The 18,190-nt window shown below is 33.1% G+C and overlaps 3 protein-coding genes across 3 annotated transcripts; 1 reads left to right on the top strand and 2 right to left on the bottom strand.

Annotated features, from left to right (window-relative positions):
• Positions 1–6,093: 6,093 nt before the first annotated feature.
• Positions 6,094–9,100, top strand: LOC132052694 (B3 domain-containing protein At4g34400-like). Its single transcript, XM_059444347.1, has 4 exons — positions 6,094–6,856; positions 7,487–7,799; positions 7,919–8,037; positions 8,739–9,100. Exons 1-4 carry the CDS (start codon positions 6,767–6,769, stop codon positions 8,997–8,999), a joined length of 783 nt encoding a protein of 260 aa, XP_059300330.1. The 5' UTR covers positions 6,094–6,766; the 3' UTR covers positions 9,000–9,100.
• Positions 9,101–9,466: 366 nt separating this feature from the next.
• On the bottom strand, positions 9,467–11,900 carry LOC132052693 (leucine-rich repeat extensin-like protein 4). The gene has a single exon (XM_059444345.1). It carries the CDS (start codon positions 11,544–11,546, stop codon positions 9,960–9,962), a length of 1,587 nt encoding a protein of 528 aa, XP_059300328.1. The 5' UTR covers positions 11,547–11,900; the 3' UTR covers positions 9,467–9,959.
• A 1,279-nt stretch (positions 11,901–13,179) lies between these two features.
• LOC132054675 (E3 ubiquitin-protein ligase PUB24-like) lies at positions 13,180–14,772 on the bottom strand. The gene has a single exon (XM_059446648.1). It carries the CDS (start codon positions 14,619–14,621, stop codon positions 13,362–13,364), a length of 1,260 nt encoding a protein of 419 aa, XP_059302631.1. The 5' UTR covers positions 14,622–14,772; the 3' UTR covers positions 13,180–13,361.
• Positions 14,773–18,190: the final 3,418 nt, after the last annotated feature.

The following is an 18,190-nucleotide window of genomic DNA, read 5'->3' as shown; positions in this document are numbered from 1 at the left end:
TTCCAATCTTAGCTCAGAAATGCAATTTCAGATGTTAGTTCAGAATAAGGATCATGACACTTGCACTGTAACAAATCTAGTTGTAGTTACTGATCAGGTGCAGTTTTAATTCTTGCTGAAGTCCCCGGAAGGCTAGGATACATTTGATGTTTCTTCTTATATGTCTCTCGAAAGCCCTGGCGAGAGGAAATCACCAACTTTTCTCTGCAGTGTATTTTCTTTTCTTCGTTACCTTAGCTATAGATGTCCTTTCATAGATTTTCAAACTTCGGAGAGACATAATTTCCATTCCCTATGGGGTCAGGGGGAATGCCCAAGTGATAGTGTTTGGGGATCCAAAATCTGCTCTTTCTTATGCCATCTTCGGAGCTTCCCTCCTAGTGTGGTTTGTCTAGTCTGGTATCAAGAAAGGCGAGTTGATTCCACAAATTAAGATCGTTACAACAAATCTACATATACCGTTTGGATTTTCTATCGATAATAAATCTCCCCGATGGAGTTTTTCCTTGATGAAATTCAATTGAAGAATAATTTGGTCTATCAAGAAAATTGATTCGTCACTTTAAAATGAAAAATGTAGATGTATATGATGGTAATTACAAAGGGATCATTAATGCTGGACTCTATTTTTATCTTTTCCTCTTGAATCACTACTGGGGACAATTATGCTATTAAAGAAGAGAAAAATATCCAACTAAAGAAAGAAGAAGACTTTGGAGATTTATGTAAGTTAACAGCAATAGGCTTTAACTATATTAATTTGGCATTTTCTTCTTGTTGTATTCTGATTTATGGAAGGGTGTTTTATGGGTCTCTGCTCTGTTATTAAATATTATACATGGTATGAATAATATGCAGTTTTAGGTTCAAATCATTCCAAGTCATTTCTAAAGTAGTTTTTTTTAGCTATTACTGTAAGATATCTATCTATATATATATATATATATATAATTGCAAGACATAGACCCGGTGACGTAGCGTTCTCACGTTTTAGAATGGGTATTTATCTTTTTTCCTGTTTTTTGGCCTTTTCCCCACAATTTTCTATTAATTATCAATTACTTCGTTCAAATTCAAAAAAAAAAAAAAAAGAAAGGAAGCTGAACCGTTGCATCTCTTCAGCAACCATATGGTTTCAACAACAAAGGGTTGTGGCTCAAATCAGTTTTCAACGAAAATTTCCATTAGAGTCCCACATTAGTTCACTTTTCCTATTAAGTTCAACTTTCAGTTAGAAAACAACTTCTCCCCAACAAAATAAAAGGTATGTCAACAATTCGAAAATTATTTGACCCTTTGGTATCAAAAGATGATGAATATTTGATTTATTTTTAGAAATATTTTAAAGTTTGTTTTGATTTTGGAGAAAGATGTTTAATCGGTGTTACTTTATTCACTAAGATTTTGCCTGTCATTGTCAAGTTTATTTAAATTCATTATTTCATCTGTCATTTACCAAAATACCGAGCAATTTTTTATAAAACCCCTTCATTGATATAGGTGTTGAGATTTGTGCATTTTTGTTGATTTGTTATATGTTGAATGTTTGGATATATCAACAAACTTTTGTTTAATATTTGTTCGTAAGTTGATTATTGCGCAAAAAAATATCTCTTTTTTCCTATTCTGGTTAAAGTTATGGTTTGATTGACTTTTTTAGTTATTGAAAATTTAAGTTTGGCAAAGTACAATTATGTAATGTTATAAACTTGTATGCCTGCATTATTTTCTAGGAAAAAACTTAAAGATATGGTAATTTTTACAAAAAATTACTGTTTGTTATTCTAAGATTAGAGTATTTGAAAAATATCATTTCATATATTAAATTTCTGAAATTCTTAAATTGGTATAACAATTTTGTTATTTTAGTATCGTTTTGGGATCACTATTTTGTTGAAATGCCTTTTTGTGATATTGTAACCTTAACCAACTGTACTGTGTATGCCATATTTCAAGATTAATTTTTTGTTGTCACTAAACAAATTTATTTTTCTAGATACTTGGGGAAATACTATGATGCCTTTTTTTAATGTTCTATATATTAATTAGGGATAATTTCAACAACCTCTTCCATGATTTACTTCATAACGCTAACATTTCATGTTATAGATAATATTATGCCTACCTTTCTTATTTTGATTTCTTTGAAATAATTTATATTTATTTATCTCTACAAGTCAAAAAATTTACAATATAACAATTTTACCTTTGCTATTACCGGGCCTATAATTAGCTAAAAGAACAATTTTTGTTTAGAGATCAACATGTATACTAGCTAGCCCGTCAAACAAGAAAGTGCTGTGTGGACAAGGATGGGTCGGATTGTGCGCGGCCATGACCAAGAAATTGACGATTAATGAAGAACAAGAAGCCCTCTTTGACCTTAGAAGATTAGCTATATGCATCGAGAATATTTTGGTTTTACCTCTTATGTTACTCTCTTACAAAGTGAAAATAAAATAGAAACTTTTAAATATAGCCTCTTAGTATGAAAAATGTATAAATGGGGTGTTCATTTTACTAATGATCCATTCATACGTTAATAAAATCATTATATTCTAAAGAGATTAGGTAAAGAGAGTTTAACTGTATTGTTTACATAATCTTATTATAAAATTGATAACACTATTTCTGAATAGCGTTTAAACGGAAGGAAGAGCGACAAGACTTATTGCATAACTTTTCTCTCAATGAAATTGGGTTAGCTTCCCTTCCCAATAAAAAAAAATTCCTTTTTATTTTATTGCATATGTATCTTCTCCTTCTACTTTAAAATTTTTCATCTTATTAATGTTTGTCTAAGATTAAATACTTTTATTTTTTGTATTATAAAATCTTTCTCATCTTTATTTACGTCTATTAAGTTACAAAATGAAATGTCTAACGGGTCAATTAACTAGTATATGTATAAACTTGAGAGACTTTATAGAGGTCAAAAAGAATAATTTGCTAGTAAGTTTTATTAAATTAGATCACCATCTTAAAAATTAACTCCAAAAAAGGCAGTTGCAAAGTCTTTTCACATTGACATTTAAAAAAGAGCACCCAGTAAAGAACAAATGAAATTGTAGAGCCTATTACTTAGCAGGATATTTGGAAATCATTTTTAATTTTGTTTTCCTAAAAACTACTTTTCATTTTTAAAGACTACTTTTTTGATAGTATATTTACAATTCTTTAAATAAGAACAAAAGCTACCACTATACGTTTTTTGAATATTCTTCTCCACAATCTTTTTAAAGTCTTACAAAAAGATCTTATTCCAAAATTGTGAAAGCAGTAATGAGCAAGAAAATTGTTAAAATAATTCTCTTTGACTGCATTGCACTATATTTTTCTCTCAGTATTTTTTCTCTGTTATTTTCTACTTTTCTTTGTTAAAAACCAACAATTGGTATCAGAGCCATTTTCTTAAGGGACCTATGAGTGAGATGGATTCTGAAAATAGCTTTTCTCAAATAACTCCTCCTGTCTTTGATGGTGAGAATTACCATCTCTAGGCAGTAAGAATGGAGACTTATCTTGAGGCTTTAGATCTTTGGGAGGCCATGGAAGAGGATTATGATGTTCTTCCGCTGCCAAATAATCCCACGGTGGCTCAAATCAAAAGCCAAAGGGAAAAGAAAATCAGAAAATCAAAGGCGAAAGCAACTTTGTTTGCTAGTGTGTCTGCAACAATTTTCATGAGAGTTATGGCTCTCAAAACAGCAAAAGAAATTTGGGATTATCTGAAGGAAGAATACACAGGAGATGAAAGAATACAAAGCATGAAGGTGTTAAATTTAATAAGGGAATTCGAATTGCAAAAGATGAAAATCTGAGACCCCCAAAGAGTACTTAGACCGGCTTCTTGGCATTGTTAACAAGGTAAGGTTGCTTGGAACTAAATTTAAAGATTCAAGAATTGTTGAAAAAATTCTTGTTACGATGCCCGAAAGATACCAAGATTACCTAGCAGAATTGCTAAATACATTGTAGGCACAAAAGCAAAGGAGGCTTGTGAGGCAAGATGGTGGCTGAAGGAGCCTCGATAGCCAACCACAAAACTCAAAGCCAAGGTAATAATTCAAATAAAAATTACCCACCTTGTCAGCACTGTGGCAAAAAAGAAGGCCAGATGCACAGTGCAAGATCTACAACCAACTTGATCATAAAGCAGTGATTTGCAAATACAAATCTCCAAAATATGAAGCAGATGCCCAAGTCGCCAATGAAGAAGAAGACCACTTGTTTGTGGCAACATATTTTTCAACCAAAAAATCTGATTTTTGGATGATTGATTGTGGTTATACAAACCACATAACATATGACAAAAATCTTTTTAAAGAGTTTATGTCTATGAGAAACAAAAAAGTAAGAATCGGGAATGGTGACTATGTTCCTGCAAAAGGAAAAGGGACTGTTGCTTTTAGGTACAAAAATAATATCAAATGTTTTTTACGTGCCTGATATTGATCAAAATCTATTAAGTGTTGGCCAGCTAGTGGAAAAAGGATTTAAATTGATATTCAAAGACAAGTACTGTCGAATCTTTGATGTCATTAAGCAGGAGATTTTACGAGTTAAAATGAGAGGTAAAAACTTCTCATTTAATCCAACAAAAGATGAACACGTGCCAGAATTTGTTGACAATCAAGAGCTGCAACTTGGAGGTATGAATCAAGCTAATTGCAAGACTAAAGATGTATTGGCAGATTTGTTCACGAAGTTAATTCCAGCCAAGTCTAGAATGTGTAGTTCCCAAATCAAGGAGGAGTGTTAGAATATTTGCTTTTGGACTGCAGTAATTTTGTTTTACTGCTTTTGAATAAACTTTGTGCTTGGGTGTGTGAATAAAGTACCACATTGGTAGCTGAAAAGAAAAAGGAGCTACTTATAAGGCGTTGGATACTCTTAATGATGTGAGACCTTTAGGGGGGGGGGGGGGGGGAAAGCAGGTGCGGGGGAGCCCCAAAGCGGACAATATCACGTCGTGTTAAGAGTATCTTGGGCCGTTTTAGCACAACAACGACAGCGTATCGGCCAATGGTTTGGCGGGACGAGTATCAAGATGGCGGAGTGTGGCGTGGGGCCCAACTTAGTGCTTTTGCCCATCTATGGGCCGGTTCATGACCTTTACCCGTAGCTTTGAAGACGCATACACAACCTTTAGGCTTCGGTGACTGTAAATACACTGACGACTTAGGTAGTACACAAACATGTTGAATCTCTAACCCGAGCCAACTTAAAAGTCTAGACTTTGAGCCTGTTTGGATGGGCAAAAAGCGACTTATAAAGGCGAAACGACTTATAAGCAAAAAAAAAAATAAGTTGGGGTAGCCCGACTTACTTATTTTTTTGTTTATAATTTGTTTTAGATAAATTGCGCCAAACGGGCCCAATTATTTTTTAAGCTTGTTTTAAGCGCTGAAATGACTTTAGTAAATCCCGGCAAATCTGAAAAAAGCAAAAAACGGCGTAAAACGACTTATACTGTTTTTTAAGCAACTTATAAGCCAATCCAAGCAGGCTCTTTGAAAGTAGGTGAAAAACAAAAATGGTGACCCCAATGGAGCAAGACTATATCGCTGATGATGTCCCTGCGTTCATTAAGATTTATTGCCCTGAAATGTGCTATCCTAACTGATATCATTCTTTTTAATTCTTTAATTTGTCTCTTAATAAAAAGCATGAATTAACACTTTAATTAATATTTTATCTTGTATTCAAGTATTCACTTGGAACAAAGCCGTAGTTTGAGTCGCAAAATAAAATTTACCCACAAATATTATAAGTTGTCCTCTACTCCCTCCGTCCTAATCTAAGTGTCTTAGTTTGACCAGAACGAAGTTTAAATAATAAAAAGAGACTTTTGAATGCTATGGTTCTAAATTAAAGATATGTATATTAAAATATTCTTTGAATCTTGTGTTTTAAACCTGTCATGTATAGTATATTTGAATTGTTAACATTTTAAATATAGAAAAAGATATTTTTTTTTAAGACAAACCAAAAAAAAGGTTAATACACTTTAAATTGGAACAGAGAGAGTATATCTTTACAATACTATTAAGAGTGTATCCCTTTCCCTTTTCATGTTTAGTCAATTCTTCCCTTTTCCCATTCTTCACCTCTTTCTCCAAATAAAATGAAGATCGTTTATTAATTGAAGACATAAACAAAATATCTTCTGGAGATTCGTGGACAGAAAATCAGAATAACATTTGTTCGTGAAACATTTTTAAAACTTTTCCAAAAACTGCTTTTCATTTCTAAAGACTATTTTATTTTATCTATTTATAGTTCTTTCATTAATACTAAAGAGAAAACAAAAGCTACTACCTGCTGTGTAACTTTCAGATTCTTGTGCCTTTCAGAAGATTTTGTTCCAAAATTGTGAAATCATAAATTCCAGAGCTGGTCTAGCATTAAAACCTATCTCTGTTTTAATGGAGATTTTACAATTTGACACCTATTTTTCTTGTCTTATCACGTCACCGGCAGCTAATATGCTACCTCAGTTTCTCTTTTTGTGTTTAGTTTCTCATTTGCTCATTCTTCACTTCTTTCTATCTTTCCCATTTTCTTGAAACATCTTCACACAACAAAATCAATCAATCAATATGATTCATTTCTCCAGAAGAGTGGGAATTCGGGACCCAATTCCCCCTTCTCCTCTCTATAAAACCTAGCCAAAAAGAACACATCTTTCACTCCATAATAAAAGCAAGAGTGAACTGACTTTTCTTCTCTGTTTGTGTCCGTTGTATTATAGTTGAAAAACAAAATGGTGACACCAATGGATAGAGGCTATATTGTTAATGATCTTCCTAACTTCCTTCAGATTTATAGCCCTGAAATGTGCTATTCAAAGCTGGTAATCTGCTCTCTTTTCCTAAATATCTGCTTCTTTGTAGTAATATGCATTAGTGCTTTCGGTTATTATTAAGATAGTAATTTAGATGAAGCTAAAGAGCCTAACACTAATTAAATCTTTACTTATTCCAACCTTCATGCTGTTCTTAATCAATTATTTAAGATAATGCCATTTCATTAAAGTGTGTTCTCTTATAGTTTTTTCTCTTGACTGAAATGATCACCCTTCATAATAGTTGCTTTTAGGGATGAGATGAATTGGTTTTTGGTTGCTTTTAAACGTTAGTGCAAGTAACAGTAAAACCTGAAAGTATTTGCTTGTCTGGACTCTTGCAAATCTGGTAAGGTAGGGTGTTCATTTTCCTATGTTTGTATAAGAAAAGGGCTAAAGATGCATCTGCAATAGGGATGAGAGTGTATTGTATTACTTCCTAATTTACCAAAGAGTGGACAATGAAATAGCAAATGATGTGTTGGTGATTATGGTTATAGATTTAGAAGACTAGATTGGGACATAATCAGGCAATACACTCTTAAGATCCAAGGAGTAGTTTCTGTTAAAATCATACCCTGGTTCTTTCATTGGAATTTAAGCCAAATTATGTTCCTTTTTGTTTCTCCTTTTTTTTAGAAAATACCATCAGGATTTCTGAAGTTTTTCAATGGAGATATTCCACTGGCCTTTCTGCTTGAAGTTGAAGGTCCAGCTAGGAGATCTTGGAGGGTTGTTAGAGAAGAGATCCAAGAGGATTTCTTTTTCAAGGGTGGTTGGCCAAACTTCGTACAAGATAATAATTTGGAGTTTGGAGATTATCTGACATTTTCTTATGTTGGAAACTCAAATTTTTACGTAAGAATATATGGAAAATATGGCTACATGAAGGCGGACCTAACTGCCATCGAGGAGCTTGAATTGCATCGATTGGATGAAGAAAATGCCCATGGTAAGTTTCTATGAAGATTTTCAATTTGTAGCTAGTGTAGTGCAACACTTCAGTCTTTATGCATAATCAATAAGGTCAAATCCAAAAATAGTAACTTACAAAAAAAGTAACTTGTACAGCGACACAAGAGGAAGCTCTGCTAGCAGATCAAGCACTTGATGGGTCAGTAAACTCTGGTGTCTCAGTCCGTTTATTCGAAGTCGTCATGAAGAAATTCAACTTTCAGAAAATGATATTTGTAAGTTTATTTATTGAACATGTTTTGATCTTTGCATAAATCTGTAAATGCATTCTGTATTATCTCAAAAGTATCATTATATACAACTGATTTAGTGTGAAACAGCAAAACAGTGTGCCTGTCCAGTAACTTATATCCTGTGGCACTTTCAATTCCTCTTACAAGGTTAAGTTTCTAGTGCTAAACATTTATGTCCAATAATTTCTCAGCACAAGAACATTTTAAAGAAAACAGAAGCTTCAAGATATTCTCATGAGCTAACCGATTGAAATTTTGATTTTTTTGGAAGATAGAATTCTGTGAAATGTATTGCAATGTTAACTACCTTGCATTTCAGAGTTTTTGGGAAGTGTAATATCTAAGAATTTTATCAATGAATTTGACAAGGAGAAATATATATTACCTCCAAAAACAGAAAAAATTTCACTCATACTGTAGATATATATGATTTGTAGAAGATAATATAACTGGTCATTTTTTCGTCATCTATTTTCACTTGAGTATCTTTACAATAACATCAGCTAAGTGATCGTATTGGTCAAACTATAGTCTTTGAAGTAGCTGAATATACTTTGAATCATGACGAAAAGTAGTCTACTACTACTTGTCATTTTTTAATTCATAGAATTTGATACTTTATCACTTGGTTATTGAATGTGTAATCTGTTTGAACACGTTTTGACTGCACATACTTTATGCAGAATATACCGGCTGCATTTGGCAACAAATACATGAAGAAGGGCCAAAAATTTGAAAAAATGGCTACTCTTCTTACTGATGGTGCTAACTGGCCAGTTGTAGTTCGTGGTTCTGATAGACTTAAATTTCGAAAAGGGTGGCGTGAATTTGTACGCGACAATGATTTGCGCGTAGGAGATGTTTTATGTTTTAAGCTAATTGATGAGGAGAATTTCATACTTAAAGTTCGCATTAGGCGCAACCCAAATCTCAATGAAGTATAATCATACAAATAGAGGCATTTCCCTTTGATTGTTCAGCTTAATCTCTGGTTTAAATGTTTCTAGTTGAGAGAGGATAGAATATGAAAAAATCATTGTAATAAGGTTGACGTATCAGAAGTTTAGATTAATGAATTTACATCATTTTGTGATATGGTAAATGCATTAGCAAAGTTTAACCACAGTCTGGAGTCCCTTAGCCTTTGACATTGTAAAACTGAACTTATTTCAATTTGAAACAAGTAATCAAGATAACAATTAGCCTTATTACTTTATGAAAAAGTTCGAATATTATATTACAATTATTCAATATGATGTATTCAACCTATTGGTCACAGAGAAAAACTGTGTAATATTATATTTCCATTTGAAATTAGAGACCATCTCAGTTTGTTTAAGTTCTGGTTAGAAATTCTCTACCGGAGAAAGGCAGTATCTGTTTACTTAATGATGGAATGCAAGGATGATGTACCAGAACACTGAAATGGCGAATTTACGTTATTGAAGAGATTGATTTTGAAAGAGCAAAACCAAGTGAATAGTGATGCTGGCATTGAAAATAAATGAGCAGTGTAATCTCAGACCATCTTGAATTCTCTGTTTGGAACAAAGGAAGCTCCTTTTTCATGATCAACTACAATGTTGTTTCAGGAGAAAAACTAGTTTATACTAACGGTTCATGCAACATGTTCTACATTTTATTAAGTAAAAAATTTGGAGAGAAGTTAGACAATTTGAATAGCAATGCAAATTGTCACATTACAACCTTCATCTTGCATCTCTTCTACGCTAATCCTACAAAAATATGAGGTTACAGTCACAGCTCCTTCTGCACAGTTCTCTACCAAAACTATACTGCGGATGTCCTGTAATGTCAAGATGATCTAAACTTCCATTGTGTGAGAAAGATGAGGTGATATAATGAAGATAACACCAAGAAGAGTAACCTCAGATAAATGACCTTCAAGGCGAAGGAGGAGACGTATCTTGACTTGTTGGTATTGTCTGATTTTCACACCGTGGAGGAGAAGGTAGTGGTGTTGGCATGTTTGGTGGCGGAGGTGAAGAAGAGTTTTGAGTCGGTGTGGGTGAAGAAGGCGGCAATGGGGACGGCGGTGATATGCTTGGTGGTGGTGGAGAGAATGTAGGAGGTGGCGTACAGCTTGGTGGTGGCGGCGATGGAGTAGCATTGCAATGAGTTGGAGGCGGTGGTGGGGATGATGGCGGCTCGACAGGTGGCAGCGGAGATGGTGATGGCAGTGATGGTAGTAAAGGGGATGTTGGGGTTGGTGCTGGTGATGGTGGTGGAGGCAAACAAGTACAACAAGTGTTTGGTGGAGGGGTAGGTGATGGAGGTGGCAATGCACATTTGAAAGTAGTACAATCAACTTTTTGAGACAAAAATCTCTGGCAATCCAATGCAGGTCTCTGCATGGGCCTTCCTCTAAGACAATTATCTTGATCAGCAAATGAAGGCAATCTTAGACAAACTGGACTCTCTTCTGAAAAGTAGTTATGATCATACACAAATCTCTTCAAATTTGGAAGTGTACATATGTTGCTAGAAATCACTCCAGACATCATATTATGACCCAAATTCAACTGCTCCAAGCTCTCCATCTCTCCAATGCTCTCAGGTAAAGTTCCCACAATTTGATTATAACTCACATCCAACACAGTCAAATTCTTCAGCATCCCAATCTCATTTGGCAAACATGAATGAAAATTGTTATTTATAAGAAGCAGTTCATTCAATTTTGTCATTTTGCCTAAACTAACAGGTATACATCCCTCAAAGTTGTTGTTTGCCAAAACCATGACAGAAACAGGCGAATTTCCGAAATTATCAGGCAACTCAGAAGAAAACCTGTTGTTGTTAATGAATAGAGCATCAAAACTCCTTTCAAAAATTTGCCTTGATAGTCCACCTTCAAACTCATTGAATCTCAGATCAAGAAACTTCAAGTTAGGCAATTGGACAACCACATCGGGGAACTTGCCAACGAACCGATTATTACTAAGATCTAACTCAAAAAGAAGCTTTAAATTCAAGAAACTCTCAGGGATTGTACCACAGAACCTATTAGAGTTTATATGAATCAATGCAATGTCAAATAGTAAACCTAATTCATGTGGAAGTTTACCAGCTATATCGCCATGGTTGATATCGATACCAGCAACTGTAAGCTCATTTGGCTCATCAAGAGAAGGCCAACAGAAAACTCCAGTGTAGTTGCACACATTAGATCCTTCCCAATTCGCGGTTATATTGTGAGGATCAGAGAGAATGACTTCTTTCCAAGCTTGTAATGCAATGTAAGCATTCTTTAGCCTAAAATTCTCAAAAGTAAGTGATGGATTGATGGCAAGAATATCACCATTGTAGGATAACAGCTTTCTGCTGTTACTCTTTTCAATTTCAGGGCCACCGAAACGATCATAACTATAATTAGATATTTGATTAGTGGTGGATGCATTGAAGAGAATAAGGAAGATAACAAGGTAGAATAATTTGTTTAGGCAAGAACTATGACCTGCAAAATTTTGCATGTTTTCCTAATGGTAGATGTATTTTTTTCCCCCACTGTTGGGAAGTTTTGGGTAGCAAACTTGCTATATTGAGTTTTTTTTTTTTTTCAGTAAAGAAATGAAGCAGCGCGTGCTATTATTTGATTTGTTGTTTTGTCTTTGAGGTATGCCCTTTGGATATTTAACCCCAAAGAAGAAAAAGTCTTTGATCAGTTAATTATAGATGAGCTTTTTCAGCTTCTTCTTCGTGATCGGAGTTCTGGTAAACATAATTTATTTCATAATAAAGTTTCATTTAATCTTTAAAATAGCAAGAATTGTTTTTGTTTTTTTTTTTTCTTTAAAAAAGGTTTTTTGAAATCAAAATCCTAGGAAACTTCTTGTTGACTACATGATAAAAGTAATAGACGTACTCATCACTACTTAGTTTTTTAGTAATATACTTTTTGCAATTTATGTACATTATTGAAGTTAACATTTGTTTATTACTAATATAAATGAACATGGTGCCCAAAATTTTATTTTAACTCGTATGTACTATATTGGGAAGAAGAAAATAATTGAAATACAGAAATGACAATGGAGAAAAAGGATTAAAATGCAGTGAAAACGGAGAAAGTTTTAATAGTTAAAAGAAAATTATCTTGCAGATTAAACAAAGAAAATAAAAGTAAAAATAAAAAGAAAGAAGAAGTCTTTACTCGTTTTAGATCAGCTTTTTCAGCGTCACTATACATGATGCGCCGAAAACATAGAAAATCTGGTAAAACAGATCATTTATTTATTTAATAGTGAGAACTAAAATCATCACCAAAGGAGTCTATCAGCAAGGCTTGCGGCAATTAGCAACAAATTTACGAGTATTACGACAACTTGGTGGGTACTAAACTGGTAATTAAATATTGTTACATAGCATGTTAACAGGTGTAATATTAACTCAATCCTCACCAGAATTTTAGTTAGCTCAAATATGCTTTCACTTTTTTGTGTTCAAGAGTAGTTCCAATTTTTTGTCATGGTTTAATTTATTCATTCTTTTTCCTTTTATCTTCTTATTCAGTTTTCGCATAAGATCCTGGTGCATAGAGGCTAAAGCATTGCAAAAACAAGTTCTTGAAGCTTTTTTTAACAACGTGATATATTTGGGATGGTGATATACTATTGGTGAATATATCTACTCTTCGTTTCAGTATAGTACTGTAGTGTAAATTTAGTATGGTCGTGGTTTCGATTTGCACCTTTCTTTTATGGCCAAATACATAGATAGTATCTTAAAGTTGTACGGACGATCAGTTAGATACCCTATCTAGTGTTATGATCAGTTAAATATTTTTACTCGGCAAACACTTGAAATTTAATATGTGAAATTGTACTTTCTTCTTCTCATATATATGGAAAATAAAATTCCTACCCATATTTTAAGAAAGATCTACAATTATTCAAATATATAATTTTCTTGTGGCTTCTTGATATCAGCCCCAAAGTGCAAGGTACTAATCAAATACATCCTATAGAAGAAACCTAGAAAAGTTATAACTGAAAAATGCCAATAATACACATTCTTGAATCTTTTAAATAATTATGTACGTAACTCTAGGGTTTTAATTAAACCTTTGTGTCAGCTTCCTCCACAATAGGTAAGCAGTTAAATAAACGAAGAGGCAAGTAAACCATTTGACTTCTTCATAACTTTTGTATAAATGGGGTTTCAATGCATAATTAATTTGCATATATTGTTTTGCAAAATAAAAAAGAATATATAATGTTGCTATAATTTATACATAAATCATAAAAAATAAAATTGAAACAGAAGTATTTTTAAGAGATTCTAAAGCTCTATTGTCCAGGATATCTTCTCAAGAGATAAATTTGTACACATGGAGAGTTGTTCCAAACATTAGAATGTGCCCTTAATATTTCCAAAGCTTTTTTCTTCAAATATGCTTCACAATCTGCTTGAATCACCATGCAAAATTTTGACACGGCTCCAACTCTTAACATCTCCATCAACACTTCTTTTGTAGCAGAAAATTTAGAAATTAATCTAAGAATCTGAATTGCGCTATCATCTGTAGCTGGAGAAATTCTAAGTATCCTTTTAGAAACCATTGCAATTCCGGCTGCATGTTTCAATAATTCAGCTCTCCCATCAGCTAAACTACACAAATGTGACAAAAGAGAAAACACTAATTCAGTAACTCTTTTCTCAGGGTTGCTTAATTCGAGCTCAATTAGCTCGAAAATGGCCCCCAATTCTATCATTTTTAGCCTGTTTCTTCCCCTTGGACATGCATCTATTAGCACGTGTAAAGCTGCTTTTGTTGTCTGTTGATTGAAGTAATTTTTGTTGTTTTTTCTCAAAGTATTCAATATATGTTGGAAAAATTCCGGTGTGAGACTCGACAAGAGATTAGTACTTGACACTGAGATCACATTTTTCAGGACCAATATTGCATGAGTCTTGATTGTTACAACTTGATTGTAATTGTTGCACATTTCGCGACTCTTCAAAATCCATAAAATAGCCTCAATTAGATCATGATTATCCTTGACAAGTTGCTTGTTTTCATGTGTTGGGTTCCAGACAAGATGGAAAATCCTCAAGGCTTCTTCAAGTCCCATAATTAATTTCCCTTCCTTGAAACTCCTCAATATCAACGAAACCAATGCCTTAATTGCACCAGCTTCATCCAAACACTTCTTATTTGTCTCATTCTCACTTATCATAGTCACCATTTTTCGTAAAGCTTGTAAATAAAGCTCGCGATTATTCACCTGACGAATTAGCCTGATGACGTGTGATTTGTTGAGAGGATATTTAGGCGATGGAATTTGTTCGATCCCTTTCTCAGCATTGCTTATGGTCCAGGATCGAATAAATCGCCCGAGCATATGGTTTGGTGTCAACAACGCTGTGTCTTTAGACAAAGGTTGTTTTGTCACTGGACATGTAGATGTATTTTCATCTGCCATCAACAACCATTGTTCAATATTTTCCCTATCATAGGTGATTCCAGTGACTGTTGTTACAGGATCTTTCATGATTTGGAGTGATATAGGACACAAGAAATATTGGGGTATCTCTACTTCTTCCATATTTTTCTAATGAAAATCAACAAGAAGAATCTAACAATATATAATACGAGCAAAAACAGGAGAGAGAGAGAAACAGAGGTTTTTGGGATGAAATTAAAGGTAGTAAAAGAAAGCGGCTAATTTATGCATAAAGTTTGAATGGAAAAAGCAAAGGAAGATGTAGAAGAAAAGAATCAATTCCTATATATATATATACACATATATATAAACCCTTCGCATTAATTAATTGTTGTTTTTATTTTATTTTACTTTATTGCATGTCTTTCATTGATTCTTTTGGTCAAAAGTTGAATTAGTAGGAGTCGGTCAACGCACGAGAAACAATAGAGGAATAGGAAACATGTTTGTGTTGACTTTCTAATATTTTCCACGTTCCAGACAAATAATAGTGGCCAGTGGGGCTAAGGTACAAAGTGGAAGAACCTAGTAGTCAGTAGTGGCGGAGATATATTTTTGGCATAGTAAAATCATAATTCGGTGGCTTCGATCTTTATTCTAGCATTCGTTGTGTATTTAAAATTACAGATTTAAAATAATATGAAGTAATAATTTGAGATTTGAAGTAGAACTTTAAAATCAGTATAATCTAGATTCAGACCAATCAAAAGTCATGTTATATACTCCATGATGCATGCATGCACGAGGAGAAAAATGAAGAAATAGGTGAAAAAGATAAGGTCTCTAAATGGTATTGTTGAATGCTCTAACAGAATTTGAAAGTTTGATTCAAAATTGGTTTTTTTCTTAACCTGAGCTTCACGATACGAACCCAATACACGATGCATGCATGCACGAGCAGAAAATGCATTTTTCTCAGACGACTCAACTTTCTAGCTATAGTTTCATGCATTTAGGCCTCTTTATTCTTTTTCCTTATAATGGACGATACAAATGTCGAAGATTAACCAGTTATCATTAATAAGTAGAAATAACCTCATAAGCTTCTCTTTAAATTATTATATCTTAATTAAACAAGCTTTCTTTGTGGTTTGGGATATATTTGAATATTCTAATTTAAGTTTTCTTCATCAAAAAATAAATTATTTTGTGAATTACAATATAGTTTTATTTTATATTAATGTGATAATTTGTTTCTTGCAAATCTAATCCCACCCTCAATTACTCACCTTGTAGTAATCATTCATGGGTCCGGGAAGAGCGTGGAATATAACAACAGAGGGGCTCCGACACTCTTTGGGTTAGATATATACTCCCTCCGTCCTATAATAAGTGTCACCTTAGCCAAAAAAATTTGTCTCATAATAAGTGTCATCTTAGGAAATCAAGACATAAGTTGACTAGTATTTTTCAATTCTACCCTTAGACAATAAAGAGCCTGTTTGGATGGGCTTAAAAAAAGCAGCTTATAAGCTGAAAACAGCTTCTACCCTTAGACAATAAAGAGCCTGTTTGGATGGGCTTATAAGCTGCTTTTTTTAAGCTAAGCCAAACGGGCTCAAAGTAACATCTAAATGATGATTGAAAAAGCTATTTAGTAACTTGGTATCCCTGGATTCCCAATGTCAAAAGATTTACTTCTTGTGCATGCTCTAATCAAAAGGTAAAAGTAATTTGTTTTTATTATATAAAGGTAATTTGGTAAACTTTACATTACTTTATTGGTTTCTTAATATGCGTGTTTTTAGCTAAGGTGACACTTATTATGGGACGGAGGGAGTATCATTTAATTTTAATAAAAGGATTCCTGAATAATAATTCATTAACTTGAGTTATTCAAATTCAGTATTTATAGACTATTCAAGTACTCCACTTAAGACTCCAGAGACCCAAGTCTTTCCTCGTGATATATAATATGTGACCTGGAATATTTATATGAGTTTACTTTTATACAAAGACATGTATCACATGAGTTCTTCATGTTTTGTTCGCCAGTATATTTTGAAAAATATTTTCTCTAGGAAAATAAGTTCCTTAATAATCAATACAATATAATGATCGACTTCCTGTGCAAGAGCAGGGGAAACAAATTCCATTAATGGTGTTCAATGCTAAGTGTCTCCTCCACACCCCTAACGACCCCCTGCCTCTCTCGCCCCACCTCACCACCCCCAGAGTGTTTGTCTACAATAATATATTAATGCTCATTTTCTGCTTACTTTTCAAACACCAGAAAATAAGTAAGAAAATACTTGTTTTCTAGTTTCGTTCATTATTACCAAATGCACCCATTGTATAGATTTTCTAGATCAGCCGGTAAATTAATTTGACCTATATATAACACATACTAACTTTTTATAGCAAAAATGATATGCTAACATAATATTGAATAATAACCTGCTATAAGTTGCATGAATTGATAGTTTAAGCGCTCTTCATATTATCAATACATATAACTTGAGTTCAAGTATTTATAAATGTATAGTGAAAACAGAACCTCTAGAAGTATTCCACATCCATAAAACAGTGATCTACTCATAGTCAAGGAATCAGCTAGTTGTCAATTTTGTGTCACAGTCCTAAGAATTAAAAATCGAGTAAAATAGGCTCTCTAATAAAAAGTAGTAGCTTGAAATAGTTGTGATGAGTGTACCATGGCGGCTCTTAAGCAAATCATGATATACTAATCGTTTTTAATTTCCTTGGTCATGCACTTCTTTATTAGAAGACATGATTCAAAATTTGTTCCAATTCTATCTTCGGATATGTAATTAATTACATTAATTGTGTCTTTTACTTCCTCTGTAGGCAGTAAATATGGTTGAAATTAGAAATATAGCTTTCATTAGTTTCTATATTTCTATTAAAAAACTGAAAATATGTTAATAAGTCTACTGTAACTTATGTGTTGCATTTTGCTTCTTATTTTAATATTGATGCTTGAAACGTCACAAGGTGTTTCATATACTCATAATATATAATATTTTATATGCTTTCAAAAGCTTCAAGGGTTTAAGAATTCAATTCAAAACATGATGTACTTGTTACCCAAAAAAACTATATAGACATATAAAATTAGTTGCATTTTACCTAATCGTAGAGATATTGACTTAAAGACTTGGTTCTTGATATCATATTCGATTGTTTTTTCAAATCAGAATACAAACGCTTCAAGATAAAACTAAATTCAAGAATTTATTTTTTTTCCCATCATGGGGAAGGAAAATATTTTACTAATTAATTAAGTTCTACTAAAAGTATCGGTAAGGAAAATTTGAGAGGGAGAATAAGTTGAGATGCCAGAGAGAAGTTTAATCTTTTATTAGTCAAATAAGATATCGTGAATAAATTGATAACTTTCGAAGGAGGGAGTTTTGAATAAGTTAAATGAACCAATTTCAGTTGAAACAAAAAATATAGAGTTCCACTGCAAGACAGTTATGTGAACTAGTAAAAGTTCTCCATACATTGAATCAATTTTTGAAGGTTCTCCCCTAGATTGGACAATTGGATTGGTAGTTTGCGTTTCTAATATTGACATAAGGTATCATATTCGTGTCTCCATAAAGAGTTGAGAGACCTTAGAATTTAACTGTATACATCATGACAGTGTGATAAAGTTAAATACCCAACAAAAATTTTAAAAATAATTTTGCACCTCTTGTAATGAT

This window comes from Lycium ferocissimum, chromosome 4, assembly GCF_029784015.1.
Source record: "Lycium ferocissimum isolate CSIRO_LF1 chromosome 4, AGI_CSIRO_Lferr_CH_V1, whole genome shotgun sequence".
NCBI classification, from domain to species: Eukaryota; Viridiplantae; Streptophyta; class Magnoliopsida; order Solanales; family Solanaceae; genus Lycium; species Lycium ferocissimum.
Note: the sequence above shows the minus strand (reverse complement) of the source record. Positions and strands in the feature narration are given on the sequence as shown.

Coding starts and splice junctions, on each gene's coding strand:
- LOC132052694 (XM_059444347.1), top strand. CDS start 6,767: ATGGTGACACCAATGGATAGAGGCTATATTGTTAATGATCTTCCTAAC. Junction 7,800..7,918: donor GGATGAAGAAAATGCCCATG/GTAAGTTTCTAT, acceptor TAACTTGTACAG/CGACACAAGAGGAAGCTCTG. Junction 8,038..8,738: donor ACTTTCAGAAAATGATATTT/GTAAGTTTATTT, acceptor TACTTTATGCAG/AATATACCGGCTGCATTTGG.
- LOC132052693 (XM_059444345.1), bottom strand. CDS start 11,546: ATGCAAAATTTTGCAGGTCATAGTTCTTGCCTAAACAAATTATTCTAC.
- LOC132054675 (XM_059446648.1), bottom strand. CDS start 14,621: ATGGAAGAAGTAGAGATACCCCAATATTTCTTGTGTCCTATATCACTC.